General features: G+C 44.5%; 1 protein-coding gene across 4 annotated transcripts in view; it reads right to left on the minus strand.

Annotated features, from left to right (window-relative positions):
* The window catches only part of UIMC1 (ubiquitin interaction motif containing 1), an 84,137-nt gene that overhangs the window by 35,931 nt on the left and 26,157 nt on the right, over nucleotides 1–22,049 (minus strand). For 3 of the 4 annotated variants that reach the window (XM_082213556.1, XM_082213554.1, XM_082213557.1), the window contains exons 3-7: nucleotides 18,303–18,393; nucleotides 11,897–12,021; nucleotides 10,388–11,521; nucleotides 3,407–3,471; nucleotides 293–381 (exon numbers count right to left, since the gene is read on the minus strand). In XM_082213556.1, the coding sequence (XP_082069682.1) occupies nucleotides 293–381; nucleotides 3,407–3,471; nucleotides 10,388–11,521; nucleotides 11,897–12,021; nucleotides 18,303–18,393 (1,504 nt within the window). The remainder of the gene's footprint in view (nucleotides 1–292; nucleotides 382–3,406; nucleotides 3,472–10,387; nucleotides 11,522–11,896; nucleotides 12,022–18,302; nucleotides 18,394–22,049) is intronic. The other variant, XM_082213555.1, reaches the window with a different exon arrangement.

Here is a 22,049-nt window from a genome sequence, read left to right on the forward strand (position 1 = left end):
CTCCAGGGTACCATTGATGCAACCACCCAAATGAAAGAGCAGAAAGGGAGTTGAGTCAGCCACCCTCCTCCTGCCTGCATCTGGACACACTAGGGCTGGAATGGCAAGGGACCAGCAGGATTTTGCGTTTTCCCAAGGAACTGATCAGGCCTTTTTCAAGGGATCCACCTACCAAACCTACCAATTTGACCTCATGATTTACAAACTGCCAAGCAGCACAGATTTGTCTGCAACTAAAGGATGTTGATTTTCTTGGCTCAAAACCACAAATGGATTGTTAGAGGGCTCATACCAGGGCAAAGAGTGATTTCTTCCTCAGCTTGATTCTCTGCGGCCATGTCTGGGCTTCTCCTACTGTCCAACGGGGTCAAGGCAGAAATGCTATTGAAATGCAAACACAGAATAAACCAGCGTCACAACATGCAGGCCTGTGAAAGTCAGCTGCAGCCTTGGGAGCTCTGATTATCCAAGAAAGGCAGCAGGAGAGAATGCAGAAAGTTACAGGCTTGAAAGAAGCATCCCAAACAAGACGACTGTGGAGAAGCCCTTCTTCCCTAGAGACACTTTCTAAAGCAAAAGAAAGGGTCATTGTGTCATGCAAGAGAAGTAAGAATATCTACTCAGAACTGCAAAGGCTTCTTTGATGCTTTCTGCTTTTGGTCACAGGAGTACTGCAGGTAGCAGAGCAGCCTAATCCTTAGCGAGGAGTGGGAAGAGGTGGAGATCTGTTTGACACTGAACTCTTCTCTCTCCCATCCTTTACTGCTATTCTCCCCCCCCCCCATTTCATCACTGCACACAGCTCTCTAAAGCAGCAGGAATCTGACACAACTCAAAGCTTCCCTACAGCAAAGTTCTGCCAACACGAACCAAGCAGCTCTTTTATGCAGCATTTAACTGTGCCTGGCTCCTCTCATTTTGACCTTCCAGTGCCGCCATTTTCTCTGCAAAGCACAGTCGCTCCACGTCACGGGAAGACACAGGCTGAGCCACTGTGACACTGCCACCCTGTCAACCTTAGAGTTCTATGTGGCTTTCCTATTGGATTGATCAAGTATGCAAGTGCACATTTGAAAAACACGAATCCCCACACTGACGAAAGGAAAGATTTATTAAACTCAGCTATGAGCCTCGGAGAGTAGGGAACAGCCACCACAGATTTATGATAAATAAGAAAATCCTGATGGGAAACCACAAGTGACTTCTCTCGCTCTCTCGCTAAATAAACCATCTCAAAGCATTTGTTATGAGCCCAAGCTGAGGACAGCTTATGCTGTGTAAACCATCAAGACTCACTTCAAAAGGCCTCACACTAAACAATTTGCTATGACATTTATAAAATGCGCTAATCAATTTGAAGTCAACCCACATTGCTTGCTACACCAACTATCTCCCAGTAACAAAGCATATAATCATTTATTAAAATCTCAATCTAGCATACTTTGCACAACACAGGAAACAACAAAGCTGAGTGGCCAATGGAAAATGGGGGAGGAAGATGCCGTTGGCTAAAGCTGCTTTCAAAATTACTCCAGCAGCATAAGAACCAAAGAGCATCTGAAGCCCTCTGACCAGTTTGCCTGTGCTCTGCCCAGTGCAGGGCTCTGCTGGCAAACTGCCAGGTGCCAGATGGCCACACTTAATGTGCACAAAACTGAGAATACTGCGGCCACTGTCATCTTAATGCAGATGTGCCGTCTGATCAAATTAGATGTCGCAGCACGTAATGGTCAATCTTGATCCCAGCAGCCTGATGAGGGCAGCCGCCGGCTGCATTGCAAAGTTCCCGGGGTCACAGCGTGGCAAGTGGGATGTACTTTGAGATCCCTGCTTGCGGCTTGAAAAATGTGCAAGGCGCCCAATGTAAACAGAGGAGACTAATCCTATTACCTACAGTCTGAGGGGGAAATGGAACAAGCCTTAAGGGTAGAAGCCTCACACCAGTGCCACTTGTTTATATGAGTGCTGTCCCTGGATGGAGCTAGGGGGATTTTTTCCAATCAAGCTCTGGCTAATGAGTACTTGAAATATTACGCCCTAGTGAGGAAACAGGAGCATTATATCTCTCTCTCTTTCCCCACGCAGTCCCAGACTCTCCTGACAGCTGTGATGGCAAAGAAAGGCATCCACACTTGAATCTCTCCTCCCAAGTATGATCACCATAAGGGTGAAACTGCCATCGTCCTCATTAGACTATGTACATAGGAGAGCTTACCCCACTGCAGGGTGGGAAGAGCTATCACATTAGTCAGTCTGCTCCCCTCATTGAACATTCAGCCAAAATGCTGTTGGATCAATGAGAAGAGAGGATATCAGGCAGAGTAAAACCAGTGGCCTCATGCCAAGAGCATTTTAATTATAAAACCTGGGGAAACTAACCCAAGAATCAAGGAACTTCTCACAGCTAGACTTGTGGCTGAGCAGCAAATATTGAAATCTTCCTAGCAAATTACTTCATGAATCTTCCCTTATCTGCACCATCTCTTACCGTTTCCTTCATTTCCTGATCTCTACTGCAAGCCATCCCAGCCAGGATGCTTTACTCCTGGGCTCTGGGAACCTTTAAGGCGGCAGTCCTCCCAGGAGGTATTCCAGAAATGGCCACCATGCTGTGCCCTGCCAGAAAAAGCAGCAGCAGCAGCAGGGGCCCAAATGCGAGACACAGGCAGCAGCCTCCCCAACTTGTTATTTAATCATCTGAAGCAAACAGGGTTTGGACCCTCCCCAACCACACATGCTACTTGCTCATACTTGAATTGGTTGTTCTCCCGGAACATGGCTTGCTGTCTCAAGGAGATAAATGTGCTGCCACTATTACGATATGCTTTCTTGGTCTTGTCTTCTGTTCTTGCCTCTTCAAAGAACTGCATATATATATTACATATTATATATATTTAAATACTGCTCCGCCATGCTGTTTGCATACCCGCTGAGACTCTTGCTGAAACTCATCTTTCAACCAGCCACAATTTATTGCTTTGTGGTGTCAAATCAAATTAAATTAGCTCCTTAGGCCAAGGATTGAACTTTATTATCTTTACTGCAATGGCTACTTCTTGCTTTACATTTTTAAGACACAGGTACTGTTGAGGGTCATACTTCTCTGTTTGACATTAGACACAAATATACTGCAAGAATGATAACGCATGCTGAGATTTCGGGCAGAATATCCGTTCAAGGCTCTGAGTCGCATACATTTGACACTATACAAACAGAAATTAGGTTTCTTTGCCCGCTTATCACATTCCAGCACAGTATAGTTACAACCTGAAATATACAACAGCCACAGGCATCAAAAAACTAAATTTCTGTGCAACAACTTCTGAAGAAGATCCCAGTAAGACCAGGTCATTCCAGCAGGCTTATTATCTCCCATAATGAACTACTCTGATATACACCTACTTACCTTTGGGTAATCTGCATGGGCTCCCTTTCTTCAAGCACATCTTCTGCAAACAGCACCTGGGTGGCCTAAGGAGAAAGAAAATAATCAAACCAGACAATCTTTCAATGGCAGCTCAATACTTCTAAGCTAGAACATCCAATGTAAGAAAAAAGTAGGGCAGCAGCAACATAAAGTCCTTCAGAGACCAGAAATATATCTGTGTAATAAGAATCAGCTAACCGTGTAAACGTGCATTTAAAAGGGTTTGAAGGTCATTTGGTCATAGAATCATAAAACTTGGAAGAAACCAGATAGCTACCATGACCAACCTGTCACTGTAAGGTAGGATCCACATACCAACCCATATCCAGACAGACTGCCACAAGCAAAGAGTTGCATCAAAAAAGGCACATTATGCTGCATGAACCAGGAGACAAAGGCAAAGACGTTTGGCCCTCTGAAAGCATTAAGCTCGAAGGGTTAACTTCAGAAGCAAAACACTTGCAAAATTCACAGCTGAGACAGAAGCTGTCAGGAACACACTGAAAAGCAAAGATGTTGGTTGCAACATTGTCCTTAGCTGGAACATAAACAGAAAGAACTATCTCGCAAGATGTTCTGAGAACTCGTAGCTCAGAACTAACTGTAAACTAGTCCTATGCCAGAATTAGCCAAGTAATTACATTACTGGGAAATGCATTGCCATTACATGTCAATGGAAGCCACTGAAACAATTAATTAAGTAGCACTCTAACTGTATAAACCGTGTGCAAATGTATTTTACTCTAAAAAGCTGTGCATTAAATGGCTCTTTGAATTTCAGAATCCTACCCATCTTCCTGCAAAGAGATCCAGGTGTTGTATCTTCCTTAGGTAAATAAAAAATTGAATCACACCTGTCCATGCTCTCTCACATGCCACTTTCTTGATATAAAGGGGAAAGGGGGGGGGGAATCTGTAGGTGGAATCTGTAAGGTTCTTCGGCATAGTAATGTTCAACCTTTTAAGACCATCTTTAACCTCATCCAGCAATACAAAACCAACTTTTAATTTTTGACTGTACTATAGTTTTCCTCTTTTCTTTCTACTTTTCTCTTTCACTCTTCCTCTAACTTTCTCTACATCCCATCTTTTTCCTTTTCCCTTGCCTACTCTTGGATCAGGCACAAACCACAACTGAAGTTTAATGCTTTTGCCACCACTTGGTCTCCTTCCCAATATGCACCAAGGTTTTTAAATAGCCAGCGGCATTGTAGGCGTGCAGGAAGTTGCCTTATACCTCATACTTATACCACTGCTAGTTAGCTCAGTATGGTCTACATCAGGCATAGGCAAACTCGGCTCTCCAGATGTCCGGGACTACAACTCCCATCATCCCTAGCTAACAGGACCAATGGTCAGGGATGATGGGAGTTGTAGTCCCAAAACATCTGGAGGGCCAAGTTTGCCTATGCCTGGTCTACATTGACAGGCAGCAGCTCTTCAGGGTTTCAGACAAAAATCCCTGCCAGCCCTGTCTGGAGATGCTGGAGATTAAACCAAGGAGCTTCTGCCTTAAAAGCAGATGCTCTACAACTGAGCTACAGTCCTTCCCCAAATAAGAACTCAGATAAGTTGCCACAGGAAAGGGGGTCAAGAAATGAAAGAAAGGAGATGCTGGTAGACTCCTCTAATTTTTTCATTCTTATATTTTGCCCTATTCTTATATCAAGCCATCCGTCACTGAGCCATCCATCACTGAACTTCCTATTTCCTGTGTTAGACTCCAAATGCAGTTGTCATGGGGGTTTGCATTCTACTCCTGCTCATTCCATATTAAACTAACTTCATCTCTCATACATCATGCACAAATAAATATTTTCAGACACATCAAGAGCATCTAGCCTCACTGGTCTTCAACAGGTGGGTCAGGACCCACTAGTTGCTCATGGCTTGATCGAAGGTGGGTCGCAACAGCAGTACTACAGTGGTGCCTCGCAAGATGAAATTAATCCGTTCCGCGAGTCTCTTCGTCTTGCGGTTTTTTCGTCTTGCGAAGCACGGCTATTAGCGGCTTAGTGGCTATTAATGGCTTAGCGGCTTAGCGGCTATTAAAGGCTTAGTGGCTTTAAGAAAAAGGAAACAAACTCGCAAGACGTTTCGTCTTGCGAAGCAAGCCCATAGGGAAATTCGTCTTGTGGAACGACTAAAAAAACGGAAAACTCTTTCGTCTTGCGCGTTTTTCGTCTTGCGAGGCATTCGTCTTGCGAGGTACCACTGTACTACCAGAACCATAGATTGGAAGGGACCACAAGGGTCATCTAGTCCAACCCCCTGCAATCTCTTGCCCAACATGGAGCTCAAACTCACAACACTGGCATTAGGAGTCTCATGTCTGTCTAAGCTATCAAGCCACCTTGTGGGCTTATATAGTACAAGATTAAGAAATGGGTCCCCAAATGCATGCTTGGGTTAAAAGTGGGCCTGGGTGTGAAAAGGTTGGAAATACCTGATCTTCTACAGCTTTCCTCTACAGATTTTTCTATCTTATTGATGGCTCTCCCACTTTTGGCTCTGGACCCCAATAGATTTTCCCCATGAGTCAATAGTCATTTATAGAAAAAAGGTTACCCTGAGCAATCTTATTACTCCTACTCTTCATCTGTTAAAAAGTAGGTGCATATTGTTCTTCAATAGTCACCTGCAGGAAATATTGACCTATAGATCAAATATGAATTAAGACAAGAATGCAATATTCTATGCATTGCTTTAAATAATTGTTCTAAACATCCCAGCTACCATCCACGCAAGTATATGTTGACTGCATTTACAGCTATCTCACAAGAAACCTGTAACGGTCTATGTTTATGTTTATTTTGTCCTGAGAACATCTGGTCTTATGTGTTGGAAGACCCTCCCATCCAGTGTATGGTATATGGGGTGTATGATTTGGGTTGTTCCAGAGTTTATTGCGTGGTGCACATTCCAATATTTTCATTCCTTTCTACATTCACCAGATATTATTGGAGCACTGTGCTAGACCCAAATGAAGCACTGGAAGCTGGAAGTGATGCTGTGGCAACCATAAAGACACTGCACGGAAGGTGTGGGTAATCAGACAAAGAACTCTGGGTCTTGTGTTCCACCCTGGCATGGGAATGGCTTAAGCAGATAGCATCGCCTCGCTGCATGGCAGGGCTTGCTCTAGATAAGATGTATATAAATTGTGATCATACACAGAGCTATGTGATTGCTATACATCTCCTACTTGTTTCCAACTTTGGGGGTGTTGACTTTACCCAAAATTGTATTCAGGATTGTTTGTTATTTACGGGAAGAACAAGAAGCGGTCAATGAAGTGGTGATGGTGGGAACTTGCAAGGTAATGATGTTATATCAGGCGTGCAGTATCCCTAGAATTTACGAACAACAAGAAAGGAAGAGACAGAGACATGGGGTTGTTGTTTTCAGTAGAGGCCCACATCTGCCATAACATCTAGTTTCAATCTATTCTAGGCAATGAATCATGAAAGCCGTTCATCTAAAGAGACAACAGAGGTATATATCGTTTCCCAAAGAACAGCGGGAAGCAGAGTCTGAAGGGGTAGCTCAAGCACACTGTCCATTTTAGCAGCATTTCACCGTAGCAGGATGGAGCGAGGAACCACTAGGGAAGACTTGAAGGCAACGGTAGTTACTGTCTTGATTAACAGCTTTGCAATTCGGCATATGCAGGGGGCATAGTCAAACAGGCTTGCCAGCAGCTCAAACCGCCAGGAAAAGCACGATGCAGATTTAACATCCCAGACTAAAACGGATTCAGCTGTACTGGAATAGCAACAAGTCAGAAGTGGGGGGGGGAGGGGAGAGGTAGCAGCCGCCCGGACTCAACAGCTAAGGAGACACTTTGGCACCTTAAATACATTAGGACTTACACTACTGTCAACACAAAGGGTGCTGAAACAGTGACAAAGAACGCCGGTGGGTAATTATGGCGGAGAAAAATGTAGTGCTCAAATGAGGCTTAAAACATGGAAAAGTGGTCTTTGAATTACCTGCCATCAGCTCCATGTTCCATTACATGGCGGAAGAAAGAAAAGGGGTGTTAAGAATCACCTGCCGCAAAGCATATTGTCATACTCGGCTGAAGCCCTGCCTTGGCTTCTCTGCTATACCTTAAGGTGCTTTAGTGTATATTTATGAGTTGGAACTTGAGCTTTTTACATTTTAATTGTGTTTTCAGGTTGCCCCAACAACCCCATTTGTTTCTCACGGCCCTAGAGCCATTTTAAATGTCAAATCTATTACTCTCCGTTTTTGCTGGAAGACTGCTTAAGACTTGTGCACTCAACGCCTGCATTCCTTGAGGATGTAGTCGAAAGGGACACTGAATCTTGCGTTATGGTGCGCCTTCTTCCAGGAACTCGTTTAGGGCTTAAAAATAGAAAGGCTGTGGCTCCGTGGTCCATGTAGCTCAGCATCGTCCACACTGACTGACAACAGATTTCCAGGATTTCAGACAGTGTTCTCTCCTAGCTCTACCTGGAGATGCTGGGAGCTGAACCTGGGATTTTTTGAAAGCAGAGCAGATGCTCTACCACTGGGTGGTGACTCTTCCCCAGCTGCTTTGTGTACAGAAGGCCCTGGGCTCAGTCCTTGGCATCTCCAGACAGCGCTCTGAAACTCTGGGGAAACTCTGGGGAGCTGCTACATCACAGTGTAGAGCAGCAATGAGGAACGTTGGTCCTCCAGATGTAGTTGAACTACAATTCCCACCAGCTGTCGCAAGCACAAGGTTGGGAGTTGTAGTTCAGCAACCCCTAGAGGGTCAACGGTTCCCCACATCTGATGTAGACAATGCTGAGCTAGACGGACCAATGGTGTGACTCTGTATAAAGAGTCTCCCCGTGTTCCTAAGAATGGCTTTGAAGAAGCTGGGGAATATCTAACTTCTGTGCTTAGATGTATCAGCTCATCACAGTCTCCCATTTGACAGCTTCCTATATTATTAATTCCCTTTCTTGGCTACCAGTGCTATCAGGCCTTTGGGGTTTTCCTAGATTTTCATCAGAACTTCACATGCCACACACACACATAAATCCAGGCTAAATAAGGCCTGGATTTCCAACAACTGAGGCAGAGAGATAAAAACAGCTTTGACACAAAAACACTCGGTCATCTCGGTCATCTCCATCTATCATAAACGAGCAAAAATAGGGCACAAGTCCAACATTTTCTCCTTCGCAGGTCACCTTTAAGGTGTGTTTAAATATAGCCACTCTGGATCCAAAACTGTGAAACCAGAAGCAAGGCTGCACTGCACTTTTGCTTCTGAAAGAAAATGCAGACATGACAGTTTTTCCTGAGCGCGTTCAATATTACAAGACAGAATATAAATATCACAAAACAAGTTAAGTATCTTTCCATCACTGGGGTAAACAATCAAATACACTTGAAAATAGTAACAACAAGGTTGAGCTTCAGTCAGAGCGAAGATAAAGTTATACAATGATCTAGCAGCGAAGTCATTATGAAAAATGAGGGTTGGAAAAGGCTGACACAAACCTAAAATACAGCAGCAATAAATACTTCATCTGACTAGCAATCTGTTTAAACAGCAGCAATGACCGAAAGCTGCTTCCAGCTCTTGAAATGAAACAAACACTGACACCTAGTGGCTGTCCGGCAGCTTGAAAAAATGGCACACAGAGACAACAATTAAAGCAAGAGGAACAGGTTAATGTTTGGCTTGGCTGCGCATGCCACACCAATGAGGAAGGATTATAACATTCTCCCTGTCACATCTCATCCTCTGTTCAGTGACATGATAAACACATAGGAAAGCTTGCCCATTAAAATCAATCACTGCTGCTTAGGCGCCCTTAAAACCTAAGTTGTGCAACTGGCTAAGAAACACAGAGAAATCCTAAGAGACTGCATAGTCTTATGAATGGTACATCTCCCAAAGAGCAAAATAACGTAAAAAACTCAGTGCAAAATAGCAAATGTTTTCCTGCTGAAAATGTATTTTAGAACTAGGTCACATGGCATTTTACTATCTCTGGTAGCATATGGATTTACCTAGTAAGGCAGAGAACAGGCCAAGCAAAACAAACAATTTAAAAAAAAAAATACAGCAATGCTCATGCCAGCGATAGATGACTTGCTATACTAGAACTCTTTGTGTATAAGCCACAATTTTCAGTCATATGGTTGCCTTCATAGCTATTAACATAACCATCAAGAGCTGAACATTTTGGCGGTAAGATACATTGGTATATGCTTTCTAAGATTGATCTTGCAAAGGAAAGTCACATTTGTTACAATTTAGAAACCAGAGAGGACAAACTGGGTTTCAAGTCTATTATTTAATCTCTTGGCAGAAACAAGCTATCTCAGTGATGGGGAACCTCAAGCCCACCGGCTCAGACGCAGCCCATGAGTCCTCCTCATCTGACTGCAACATGCCCCATGCCCCCAATATTCCCCAAGTGACAATTAGGCTTGAAAAAATGACTTCCATTAGCTCCAATGCTTTTTTTCAAGTCTGATTGCCACTCTGGGAGGAGAGGGCAAGTTCCTGGAGACTGAAGCTAGGGAGAGCACATGGAAGTGTTTGTGTTCATGTAAAGGAGTGTGTGTATACCCACTTTTTGCTTTGGCCCTGCACACAGCTAGCATGTGGCCCCTAGAAGGTTAAGCCACAAGGTTAGCTTGGGGCTGAAAAGTTTCTCCCCCCTTGCTTGAACAGCCACCTACTAGAGATTCAGTTCACTATAATGCTAGATCCTATAAATTTCTGAGTTGTCCACTATTCTTTTAAAAAGTTGCAAAGTTCACCAAATCTCTTTGACCTTAGAAGTGTGGCAAGTCGTAGTGAACCAATGTACCCCTAAATACGCACCAACATTCTTTGGGGTCTAGTCTGTTGTATAGATCACAACATCAAGCAAAGATAACTAGCCACTCCCCCTCCTTCATTCAGAAGTCACCAGACCGACAAAGAAAGCGCAGCAAATTTACCTGAAATGAGCTGCTTGCTGGCTCATCATCACGCTCAGGGTTTCTTCCCCCTGCTATGTTCTGCTCTCCATTTATTGGGGACAGAAGCCAGGCTATGCTCTCAGGCTCCTTTTTCTCATTCATTTCTTCTCCTTCCTGCTCATCTGTACCTTCATCTCTCTTAGATGCTTCCTTTGCTGCTTTGCCACGGTCACTTCGCCTCAAGGGACACAAATTGGGGACAATGGGCTCCCCAAATGGTTTCTTGTGTAGAAGCTGTCGCTGAGCCTGTTTCAGGCTTTTCTGGTAAACCTCAAGCTGACACAGGATGACTTGGGTATATTTGTTGGGATCCACGCCTTTAGGGCAGAAGGGAACACCCCAGTAATAGTGCACTATGTCTCTCTCTTCACCTTCTTGGCACTCCTCATCACCCCTATGAAGTGCGCACAGTGGAGGAGCATTTCTGGGCAATTCAGTCCTTTCCACCAGCCCAGGAGAAAGACATGCCTTCTTGATGGGCTCCAACCGATGTCCAAGTTCAGACCCTGGTCTGCTGGAGTAGTCCAACATGCTGTGCTCCAGGGCCACTTTCTCCAGAGCTTCTGAGCAACCAGGAAGGGAATCTCCTTCCATGTAATTTTGGGAATGCTTTTCAGTTTCCTTGCCTGGTGGCTTTGAAGGGCTAAACCTTCCTGCAAAAAGTCTCTGAGGTGCCAGTGACAAAGTGCCCCGAGGCCTTTGGGGAAAGGTGGGACTTAAGGCAACTGATGTCCCTTCTTCTAGACTGGGTGGTGTATCGCTGGAACTGCTCCTTGCTGATGGGGAAGGGTTTTCATTTGACCTTGCAGAAGGTTGGCTCTTCCCTGGAGATACAATTATGCTAGAGACTAGTGAGCTCTCAACTGTTGCCTGGCTTAACCTCGTCAGTACTACTAGGGGCCTCTTGGCGACATCTGTCTGTCCATTCTTATCAGTTTTGTCACTGTGTGAGAGGGAGCTGTACTCGGAGCAAGGAGACTCAGGGCAAGGCAGTAGAGCTGCAAGGAGCTGAGGATCCTCTTGCCCAGCTGGGTAGCTTGGTGCTGAAGACACTGGTGCCTTGGAAGGATGGGGCACGGCAGCTGCAGCAGAAGACTCAGAAGGCTGGCAGCTCTAGAAAGGAGGGTGAAAAATGCACACAAATTATTTGCCTTTGAAAATGTACATTCCTAATTATTAAATCAAACTGACTGCTGCTCCACTGAGTAAAATATATAAATGGACACTTCCATGTTAATCTACAAAATGATAGCTAAAGGTGAAATCATTCATTAGCCGTGTTTGGGGCTGTTAACATGGTGAAGATTAACAAATGTATTGTGAGCTCACCTTGTCAGATGCATTTATGCGTTACAGAAGACTGGCTAGAATTCCAGATGGAAGCCTGTCCCATAACAAACACCTCATTTGAACTGCAGAGGAGGAGTACAGGGCAGGGAAAGATGTGAACGGGCAATTCTGTAGCCCAAGTATTTCTGCTTCACTTACACCAAGGCTCTCAGCAATGGCCTTTCTCAGAAGCTCTTCCTCTTCCTCCTCTTGCGAGTTCAACTGCCTGGCTTCTTGCTCGCTCATTTTCAGAGCCAGGGCAAACTGTTCATCTTCCGTCATCTCTGAAAAAAAGTGAAAAAGAAAAGCGTAACACAATACAATGCAGCAGGCTCTCATTCCTTATGCCCTGAAGAAGGTGCCTGGGGACTTTCACCTTCACAGGGAAAAAAGGCCAACTAAATTGGATCAAAGCTGTTACATCTCAGCTTACCTTGCCGTGTGCCTTCAAAACTGGAACAGACAGTGCTAAATGCAGAGTAATGCATTTTGTGCAATATCAAATCACTGAACCAAGTCAGGGCATTTAGTTAAGGTTCCCATAGTGATCTCAGCTTTGACTCTTTGGTGAATTCATCACAATGAAATATTTTATCACATAATCATCTGGCAGCGACCCTGTTTTGTACTTCCACATGCAATACTATCATCAAAGGGCGCAAAGGAAAAGCGGTAGACTTTGAACACTGAACTGTGCATGAACAGACTTTTTCTAAAAGGCACAGTCTGCTGGTAGAGCACAATGAGGTTAGTTCCTTTCCACTCAACATTATTATTAACTTTAAAAGTCATAGTGCTCTGTGGTGTATACTGCCAAGCCTCCTGAAATGCAAACGGGCAAAGGTCACGAGCCACATTCGCCTGGACTAGTGCAAAAAATAAAAAAATATAAAAATGAGAAGAACAACCTGGAAAAGGCAGAGAATGATCTTCAGATCTGCACGCTTTCCTACCCGGGATGAGACCACTCTCTCCCTACCTATACAAAGTTGTTCCCTAAATGATTTTCTGGGACATACTAAAAATCACAAGCGTTGCAAAAACAAAAAACCAAAGCTGTTCTGGAAAACACCAGGGTGTTGGTTTTTTTAGATTTCTGACCCATCACTTTCACTTAGCTAAAAATATCCAAGCCTGAAAACCAGAATGAAAAAGAAACTCCAGCAACTCCCCTGCTTTCTGAGAATTTGAAGAGCACATTGAAATACTCTTCAGTCAAAGCACTGTAAGTTGATTCTGAGCAGCACTTTCTGAGAAATCCTCTCTCACACATAACAACTCTTAACCCAACAAGTGCACCTGAGCACAAAACACCATAGAAGAAACTAAAGAGAAGAGCTTTGAAGAAACAGATCACCTTCCAGACACGGTGACTACCTCAGATTCCTTTACTGTAAAGTGTTTGGACACCAAAGCAATTAGGACGCCATCACAGCCTCCTCAGGAGCATCTTCTCAACACATGAGAAATGCCTCCAGAGGAAACCTCATTTGTGGATTACTGAACCTCATCACCCCCTCTTCCCAAGAGAAAAGCAGCAGGTCGAAACTGAAACATGGACTTTGCAACACCCCTTGGATATGGTCACAACTATGAATAAGCAACTATGTGACACAATGCCGTTTCATTTTGCCCTGCTTAATAGGCATTAGCTTTCCTGGAGCTGAGTTTAAGTCAGGGGGGTGGGGGCAATGCCCCACCCATGGGTACAGTATCAGGGCACAATAGCCTAAGTTTATTTATTATTTTCTTAAGAAAATCTCTAGCCCTCCTAGAAAGAAACCTATGAAGCAAAAGATGCAGGTATCCTTCTAAGCAATTTCTGTGAAGTGAGCCAGCCTGACTGCTCCCAGCTCCCAATGAGTGATGTCAGAGCTGCGATTGATATGCGAGTTGTTTGGTCACCAGGCAGCAGGAATCCCTGGGGTTCTTTAGTGCACTTTCCTGCTTCTGTCTTATTCTATAGTAGTCCTTGAGATTTCCAGAGCTGGCCCTTCCTTTTTTCCTGGTAAATAGGATGCACCTATGGTGGGTTCATATGAGATCAGGTATTCCTTAGAGGTGATGATCTGCAAATACTACTACACAGTAAGTGCAACTGGTTGTTAAAGAATCCCTTTCCTGAATAGCAAATGCAAAACGTGTAAATTTTTCAAATATGCTTAGGTGTGTCTCCTGCTGTGCAGGGCCTAAAGCCCAGACACTCATTATGTTAACTTTCAGTACAATGCTATACATGTCTACTGAAAAGTAAGTCTCTTTGGGATTAATGGGGCTTATTCCCAGGTATGTGTCTACAGGATGACAGCGTAGGCTTTGGTTTAAGTTTGGCACTAAGGAAACAGGGTTCTTGTGCCTTTAACAGCTGTATGCAGAAATAAGCTGCTGAGTTATCCCCCCCCCCCCTCTTAAAAGCAACAGTGCTTTGAGCAGCCATATTATAGCTTTACCACTGGAATGTGTATTCTTGTACATATACAGTACAAGGGCCTGGACATCCTCAAGAACCTGCAGAATATTTTATAATAACTGGAATTCATATAATTAAGATACTGGCAGCAAAACTGCATTATCTGATTACAAGGGATCTAAGCAGAAATTAATGGACATAGGATCACAATCATCAGTTACCTGTTCTCAATCTCTCACTTAAAAAAAAACAAACCCATGACTGCATAACCAGACTGTCAACAACTATAAAACACAATGCAAATGAAATTCCATCTAAGAAGCAATATGGTGTATCACGCTGCCAAGGAGTGAAAAAAAGGGCACAGTAAAATGGAACACGGAAGAACTCTAGACAAGAATCCTTCTGGCATATCAGAGAGAGAAAATAAACATTTATTCTACTTTCCAAATTCACGGGTGCATTGAAAAGGATAAATCTTTGCCCCCCACCCACCATGAAATACATCCAACTTGCACGACAGTGAAAGGAGCAAGCCATCTCCCTGAGAGAAGCAGGGCATCTGTTCTGTCAAAGCCATGCTGCGTATCTCTGGCTATCATGTATTATTCTGCTTAACATCTGATCATTTCTAAACGCTGTCTGCAAACGCTCACAATTTGTGTGCGCTTGATGTTGATTACATTGGTCATAATTTATGATGATTAGAAATTCTAAGTATTGCGTTAGCCTCCTACTGGTGTGGGCAAACAGACTATTTAAGAGCTCCAAGACACAAAAATAGAAGCTGAGCTCTCAGAAGCAAGGACTGTCTGAATGGTTTGGCAGGTAGTCTATACAACCAACGTCTAGCAGACAGAAAACCATTTGCATGCCCTTTCGGACACAAATTATGTGCTTGCACATATGTGCCCACGAATTCTGAATAGCTCCATTATCAAACTTGAGGGGTTTTTTGTTTGTGTGGTAAAGTCAGCATAGTTTCATTGTTCCAAAGCTAGGCTCCCACTACACTCCTAGTTCCATTGATAAGTAGAAATGTCAGTGTCATATGATCAATCCCGCCAAGAAAACATGAGGAGGGGGTGTACATACACTGTTTTTAAAGACATTACAGCCTTAAACAAATTAAACTAGTTCTGAGCCTTTTTACATGCTAATATGCCAATTTACTACACAATTCATGTTTCAGTTGGACGTTTGAAAACGAATTAGATGCAAAGCACCACCAGTTCCGAGTTCTCTTGCTAACAGATTCCCCACCCCCACCCCCAAAAATGTTGGCTGTATTACACTCACAATCATAGTGAAATTAATGTACAGTGAAAAGAGATTTACTGTTCTAGAAGACATACATCAGAAACATTCCAAAGAAAAGGATTTATGTAGGTTTGTATGTTTTAATCTTAGCTTGTTGAGAATATAACGTCACGGGTGTATTTGAATTATAGCTCAATGTTAAAAATGATTAAAAATTACAAAGTCAGAAAAGAACAATGTGCCTTAAACACTAACAATATGAGAAATGTTCCAGCTTTGGAAATTGGCAGCACATGCGGGCCTTATTTCTCCACTTAGGATGAAACCAGACGAGACATTATTCACGGATTAGTAGTTGGGTGAATGTTTGTTTTAAGTAAATAGTGGTCATGGGGAAATGCCAACTGCAGGGAGGGGGACTTTAACCCTTTGCCCATACCCCAGTTCCAGCCCCTGCCCCCGGTGATTGCTGTTTGCATTGGGAGGAAAACAGCCTTTTCTTGAATAAAAACATCACTACCACTATACACAGTTATTAATTGCTTGAATAAGTCTCAATTGGCCTAGATAGGAGGGGCCAAACAATCCCACCCTCCCTAGGCAGCCACATCTCCAAGAGGCCAATTTGTCATAAAACCCAAGCAACCCTTTAAAACACTGACAGTGGTTTATATTTCAAAGAAATGAACCTTAATTTGCCTAAAAATAAACACTAAAAGGCTAATTATAGTTCTAATAAATAAAAGAGCAGACATGTAAGTGGATGTGCCTAATTAATTATTGCTAATTGACTGCTCTAATGTAGTAGGTATGAGACCTGCATCCAAAGGAGCGAACTGATGAGGAGACTCACTACCTTTGCTCATGCCAATTATCAAGCGCAGTTCTAAGACCACATTCTGCTGGATGCTGGACGGAGGATCTAGTCTTGTGCTGCCAGCGGCAAATGGATTCTACACATTACAGTTTCAACACAAAACATGGATGGCTTCATGTTAATCTCTCTCCTAGGTATTCTGTACACACAGAGGATTTCATGCCTTCTTGCTCACATCTGTGGGCCTTTAGCTTGTTTGGAGTACTGAATATGCACTTCTTCCTACAAAGGGATTTGCAAAGAGGGCTATTTGCAACCTACTTCCCATCTCCTCCATTTGGAGTTTATCAGGTTACAACCACTGCTTGGAGTCCATTCAGAAATGTATTCCGTTATATTTCCAAATCAGATGCTCCTTGTAAAACCAGCACCACTCACAATAAATCTTGTGAGTTGGAGCATACTTATAAACTGCTGCTGCAAACTTACAGCAATGGGCTCAGATGAGGAGATCTAACCCAGTGTTTCCCAAACTTTTTTGGGCAACGGCACACCTGTTTAAGGAAAAAAATCTCGCGGCACACAACCGCGGCACAGCCCCGTGACGTCAGCGCGCAGCGTCACGCCGGGAGGGACGCACGAAAGTGAAAGTTTTTCCCCTCCCCCTTGCCGGGGAACCTCCAAGCTTTGGGGGTGGGAGGAGGCAGCAGAGCGAGGGACTGAGGGACGGCGGCAACTGAGGCGGCGGCGGCTGTTGTGGTGGTGGCGGCAATAGCGGGCGGAGGAGGGGGCGGCGGCGGGGCTTGAGGAGCCGTCGCCGGGAGTTGCTGCTGCTGTTGTTGCTGCTGCTGCCCGGACATGCCGGCCTCCTCCTCCTCCGCTGTCTCGCGCTCCTCCCTTTTGCACGCGCTGCCCCGCCGCTCGGCACCACCACCGCGGAGCCGCCCCCGGCTCGACGCGGATCCTCGCTGCCGCCGCCTCTCACCGCCCGACTCGCCCGCCTCCCTCCCACGGCACACCAGCCAACGTCTCACGGCACAGTAGTGTGCCGCGGAACACCGGTTGGGAAACACTGATCTAACCAAGACTACCTCTGTGAAACAGCATGTTTCTAGAAGTACAAGATCCTAGAATCACAGCAAAGAATTTCATTTCACAAATAAATTAAGTTACAGAGTCACCCAGAAGGCTAATTACTGAATAAACCGCATGTACTCTTGCCCTAAAGGGACGCGGGTGGCACTGTGGGTTAAAGCCTCAGCGCCTAGGGCTTGCCGATCGAAAGGTCGGCGGTTCGAATCCCCGCGGCGGGGTGCGCTCCCGCTGCTCGGTCCCAGCGCCTGCCAACCTAGCAGTTCGAAAGCACCCCCGGGTGCAAGTAGATAAATAGGTACCGCTTACCAGCGGGAAGGTAAACGGCGTTCCGTGTGCTGTGCTGGCTCGCCAGATGCAGCTTGTCACGCTGGCCACGTGACCCGGAAGTGTCTCCGGACAGCGCTGGCCCCCGGCCTATAGATGTGAGATGGGCGCACAAACCCCAGAGTCTGTCAAGACTGGCCCGTTCGGGCAGGGGTACCTTTACCTTTTTACCTTTACTCTTGCCCTAATAACCAATCAAGCAACAAGCAAGAATATTCTGTCCGTGAGACGCTCACTGTAACTCTACACACCAACTACAGTTGTCTCTGGATAGAGCTTAGATTCAAGGTCTTCTTATCCTTTTTCTCATCTCACGGCTGCCATATAACATAGCCCTTGTTCCATTGTCTTCATAGAGGAAATGGATAGTAATGTTGTACTTTGCATAAACAGTGACAACCTTGGCAACCTTACAAGGCTCTTCTCCTTTATGCCAATAGATATGCACAATGACACTTAGCTGTATCATATCTATATGTATCTGTGGTGACATTGTTTATCCGCATACAATGTCAGACCTCATACAAAGCGGCTACTTTTGAGTTAGTAGGCCCTGGCATATGTGTCGTGCAAAGGCATATGTAAGAAACTCCATACAAAAAAAACCAGTGTACTCTCATTCTCCAGCTCCCACATTCCCCTGCGCAGATGAGACCTACGTGCTATTTTCCTTTTTGCGGCAAACTTCAGTCTATCCAGCTGCTGCTTTGTTCTTTTCTTCTGCAGACCATGTTCCTCCTTGGACTCTTGCTGCAAGAGAAGAAATATGGTAAATACATAAACTACAGAAGATGCTACCATTTGCCACCCTTCCCCCATCCCTCCTGCCTCAACCTTCATCCAAATCTCCAAGCCCAGGGAAGAGGGGGGAAAGAAAAGGAAAAGCTGGCACAGAGGCAGACTCCTCGACTGGTGAGAAATGTGACTTTCAGACACAAATAAAAGAGTATTCTGTAGCTATTAAAGGAGCTGTGTGGTAAGTATAATGAGCAACGAGGGATGCAGGCAAACGTGTAAACAGATTAGCAGCAAAGGACAATAGACCTCATGTCAGTCACTCCCATGCAGAGTACCAGCTGCATAGGATTTTAACAAGAAGTTGTTTGCTTTTACATTCAGGAAGTTATAAAGAGTGAAAATGCAAAAGAAAAACTTGATGAGATCTTCCAGCAGGGACATCTAACAGGGCAAGGTGCTTTCTTAGTACAGCTGGAAAGGTATCATCCAGCAAAGTTGATTCCCCAAAGGCAAGGGGCACTTAGTTAATAAGGGTGGGGGGGAAGAACTCCACAATCTAATGCTGTTCACTATGAGACGTCACCCTCCTATGTATCATACTTTAGACTGATAACTTCTTTTATTTCCCTCTGAAGGAAGGGGGGGTGGCACATCCATCAAAATGGCTATCATGCTATGGCCTCCCTGAACTGACAACTAAGTACATTTTTAAAAGTCAACAGTATGAGCATTTGTCAGGGACAGTTAAGATTTAAAGGATACAACAATGGAAGCACAATTGCAAGCCATATCCAAGCAGAGAAAGAACAGGAGAAATTGAACATGACACATAACGGCGACGCAGGAATCTTTTTAATGACTGAAGAGTCTAAAATGGAAACTGACCAAAAGGAGGAGGAGAGATAGATTGCTAAGGTCAAGAATACTGATCCAGCACAGGAGTGTAAGGCTGGACAAAAGTCAGAAAAAGAAAGGTACACAATGAGTTGCAACCAGCCAGAGACAGATATTTTTATGTTGCAAACAAAGAAAGGCATCTCAAGTGTGTTGTTTACCTCAGAAAAAGATACCAACAGAGTATACAATAGAGTGCAACATCTATTTTAAAAAAGGTGAAGTACTGAAACAACTAATGATATTAATAGAAACAAAAATTGAAGAGAAACATGAAGTTAGTAGCAGAAAAGAGCACGTAAAATAATATTTGGGCAATGTGAAAGGGACATTCTACACAAATTTGAATTCAGAGAATTGATCTGATTCACAAAGCCTACTACAGTGGAACCTCGGTTGTTGAACACTTCAGAAGTCGAACGTTTCGGCTATCGAATGCCGACAACCCAGAAGTGAATGCTTCAGTTTTTGAATGCGCCTCGGAAGTCGAACGGCTTCCAAGTCGTTTTTCTCCATTTTTCTCAATGGAATTTGCCGACTGGCAATTGCACCTCGGTTGTTGAACGTTTTGGAAGTCAAATGGTCTTCCAGAATGGATTACATTCGTCAACCAAGGTTCCACTGTACAGGGTAGGTTTTTTAAAAGGGCTAAAGAAGATAGAGCTAGGGATTCAAAATGAGGAAAATACTGGTAGAATTGTTTAGAGAAAAACAAAGCCAACTCCTCATAGCAAGTGTAGTGATGTTACAGAAGAAATTATGGCAAACTGATGGGCAAAGCTGGGGGGGGGGTGATGAACCAAATATTGGGGGCTAATAATGGCTTCCACTAGCCAAAACACCACTGGCAGATCTACAACCACGAGCACGGCAGGACCTCTGCACTGAGCATGGTCCTCCCCTGGCTGAGAGGTACCTCTGTCTCATCCTAAACCATCTCTAGCCAGCAGACCTGGGGATTAGAAATGCTCTGTTAGCTCTCTTCTCTTGTCAGTTAAGTATACAGGTGGAAATTATCTAGGCTGCAATCTACAGCCCATAAATACACAACGCCAGCACCACACGTACAAGGAGTTTCCTCCCACTCTTCAGCCAGGAATTGGAAAGTCCTGTTAGTGTTCACTAAGCAGCCTCACAGCCCCAGATATCAACAAGGATATTGATCCAGCCCCAAATCGCATCCTCTTGGGCAAGGATGAATTATGTGAACTAAATGAAACAACCATAAAGTGGGTATGCAAGTGTCTAAAAATAACTGCACTCAGTGGATAATAATGAATTGACATAAAAGAGAAAAGAGGTGGCAAGTGGAGGTCTGCAGTGAGTTCTGGGGCCTGGGCTGTTTAGCTTCATAAATAATGTCAGGGAAGAGTTTCCAGAGGAGCAGTAGTATTCATCTGTTGTAGTGAAAAACAACAAAGAGTCTTGTAGCACCTTAAAGACCAACGCATTTATTATGGCTTAAGCTTTCATGGACTACAGTCCACTTGGTCTATGAAAGATTATGCCATAATATCTTCGTTAGTCTTTGAAAGCACTACTAGACTCTTTTGTTGTTTTTGATGCAAAAGACTAACTCGGCTATCTGTCTGAAAAGGTTGAGGCAGTGGCATTGCTGAGAAGGCAGTCTTAAGGCAAGTAAGAATACAAGCAAGAAAAAGTGGGGAGGTGGGGGGATGAAAATTGCCTGGAACTCCTCAGGCAGTCGTGTTCCCCTCTCAGCATCTGGCAAAACTCATCTCTGTGGCTTCCCTGCCCACCCCCTCTTCAAGCGCTGGGCCTCACGGGCCTCACCATCTTGGCGCAGCAGATGCTTCAAACACAGGCGGTTTCAAACATGGCAACAGCGCCACCTGCAACAAGACAGGGCTGCTGTATTTTTAATACAAGCACTACAGGAGGAAATCCAGCAGGTGAAGCTCTCATGGCCAGGACTTGTAAACAGGGGCATTTGCAAGGTTGTTTAGTTTGAGGGGGAAGCCTGGAGCTGTCTCACAGTGTGTGGGGAACCAAGAGACCTGGAGGGTAATGCAGCTGCTGCAATTACCAGCAACATCTGTGCCATGTTTGTCTTCCTGCCTAAGAACGGGCAAAACTACACATGTAGCAAGTGCAAGCTGATTACCTTGCTGGAAGAGAAGATACAGCAACATGAGGCCTGCCAACCACACTCTGAGCTATCAGGCAAGATGAGGAAATTCTCACTAGACCCGAGTGGACTATCTTGGAGCAGAGATGCAGGAAGGGAACCCTAGGGAGGAGCAAGATCACCCAATACAGGAGGCAACCCCCTGAAGGAACATAACACAAAGAAAGCAGGACTGTCAGGAGCCATGTTTTGTCTCTGGAGTGGCAAAATCAATTCCATGCCCTCACCCTGGACACCGATTCTCAGCCAGAGCAGCAAGAATAGAAGTAGAAAACCCAAAACACACTGAGGTGGCAGTGAACAGAACAATTCCTGCTGCTCTCCACAGAAGAAAGTGATGTGTGCTGGCAGCAGATGATTTCCTACTGAGGGTGACTGAGGCAGCAGTGTGCAGAGGAAAGACTCATTGTTTCACTTGTCTCTACACTAATGCACAGAGTACAGGAAACAAGCAAGAAGAATTTTCACTCTTAATACAGGTTGCCAAATATGATCTTTTAGGCATTAGTGAAACCTGGTGGGATGAAACTCATGACTGCAATGTACAAACTGAGAGGTATACCCTATTCAAAAGGAATAGCCCATACAGGAAAGGAGAGGTAGCAAAATTATATATAAAGAATGT

This window comes from Podarcis vaucheri, assembly GCF_965113315.1.
Source record: "Podarcis vaucheri genome assembly, chromosome: 2".
NCBI lineage: Eukaryota > Metazoa > Chordata > Lepidosauria > Squamata > Lacertidae > Podarcis > Podarcis vaucheri.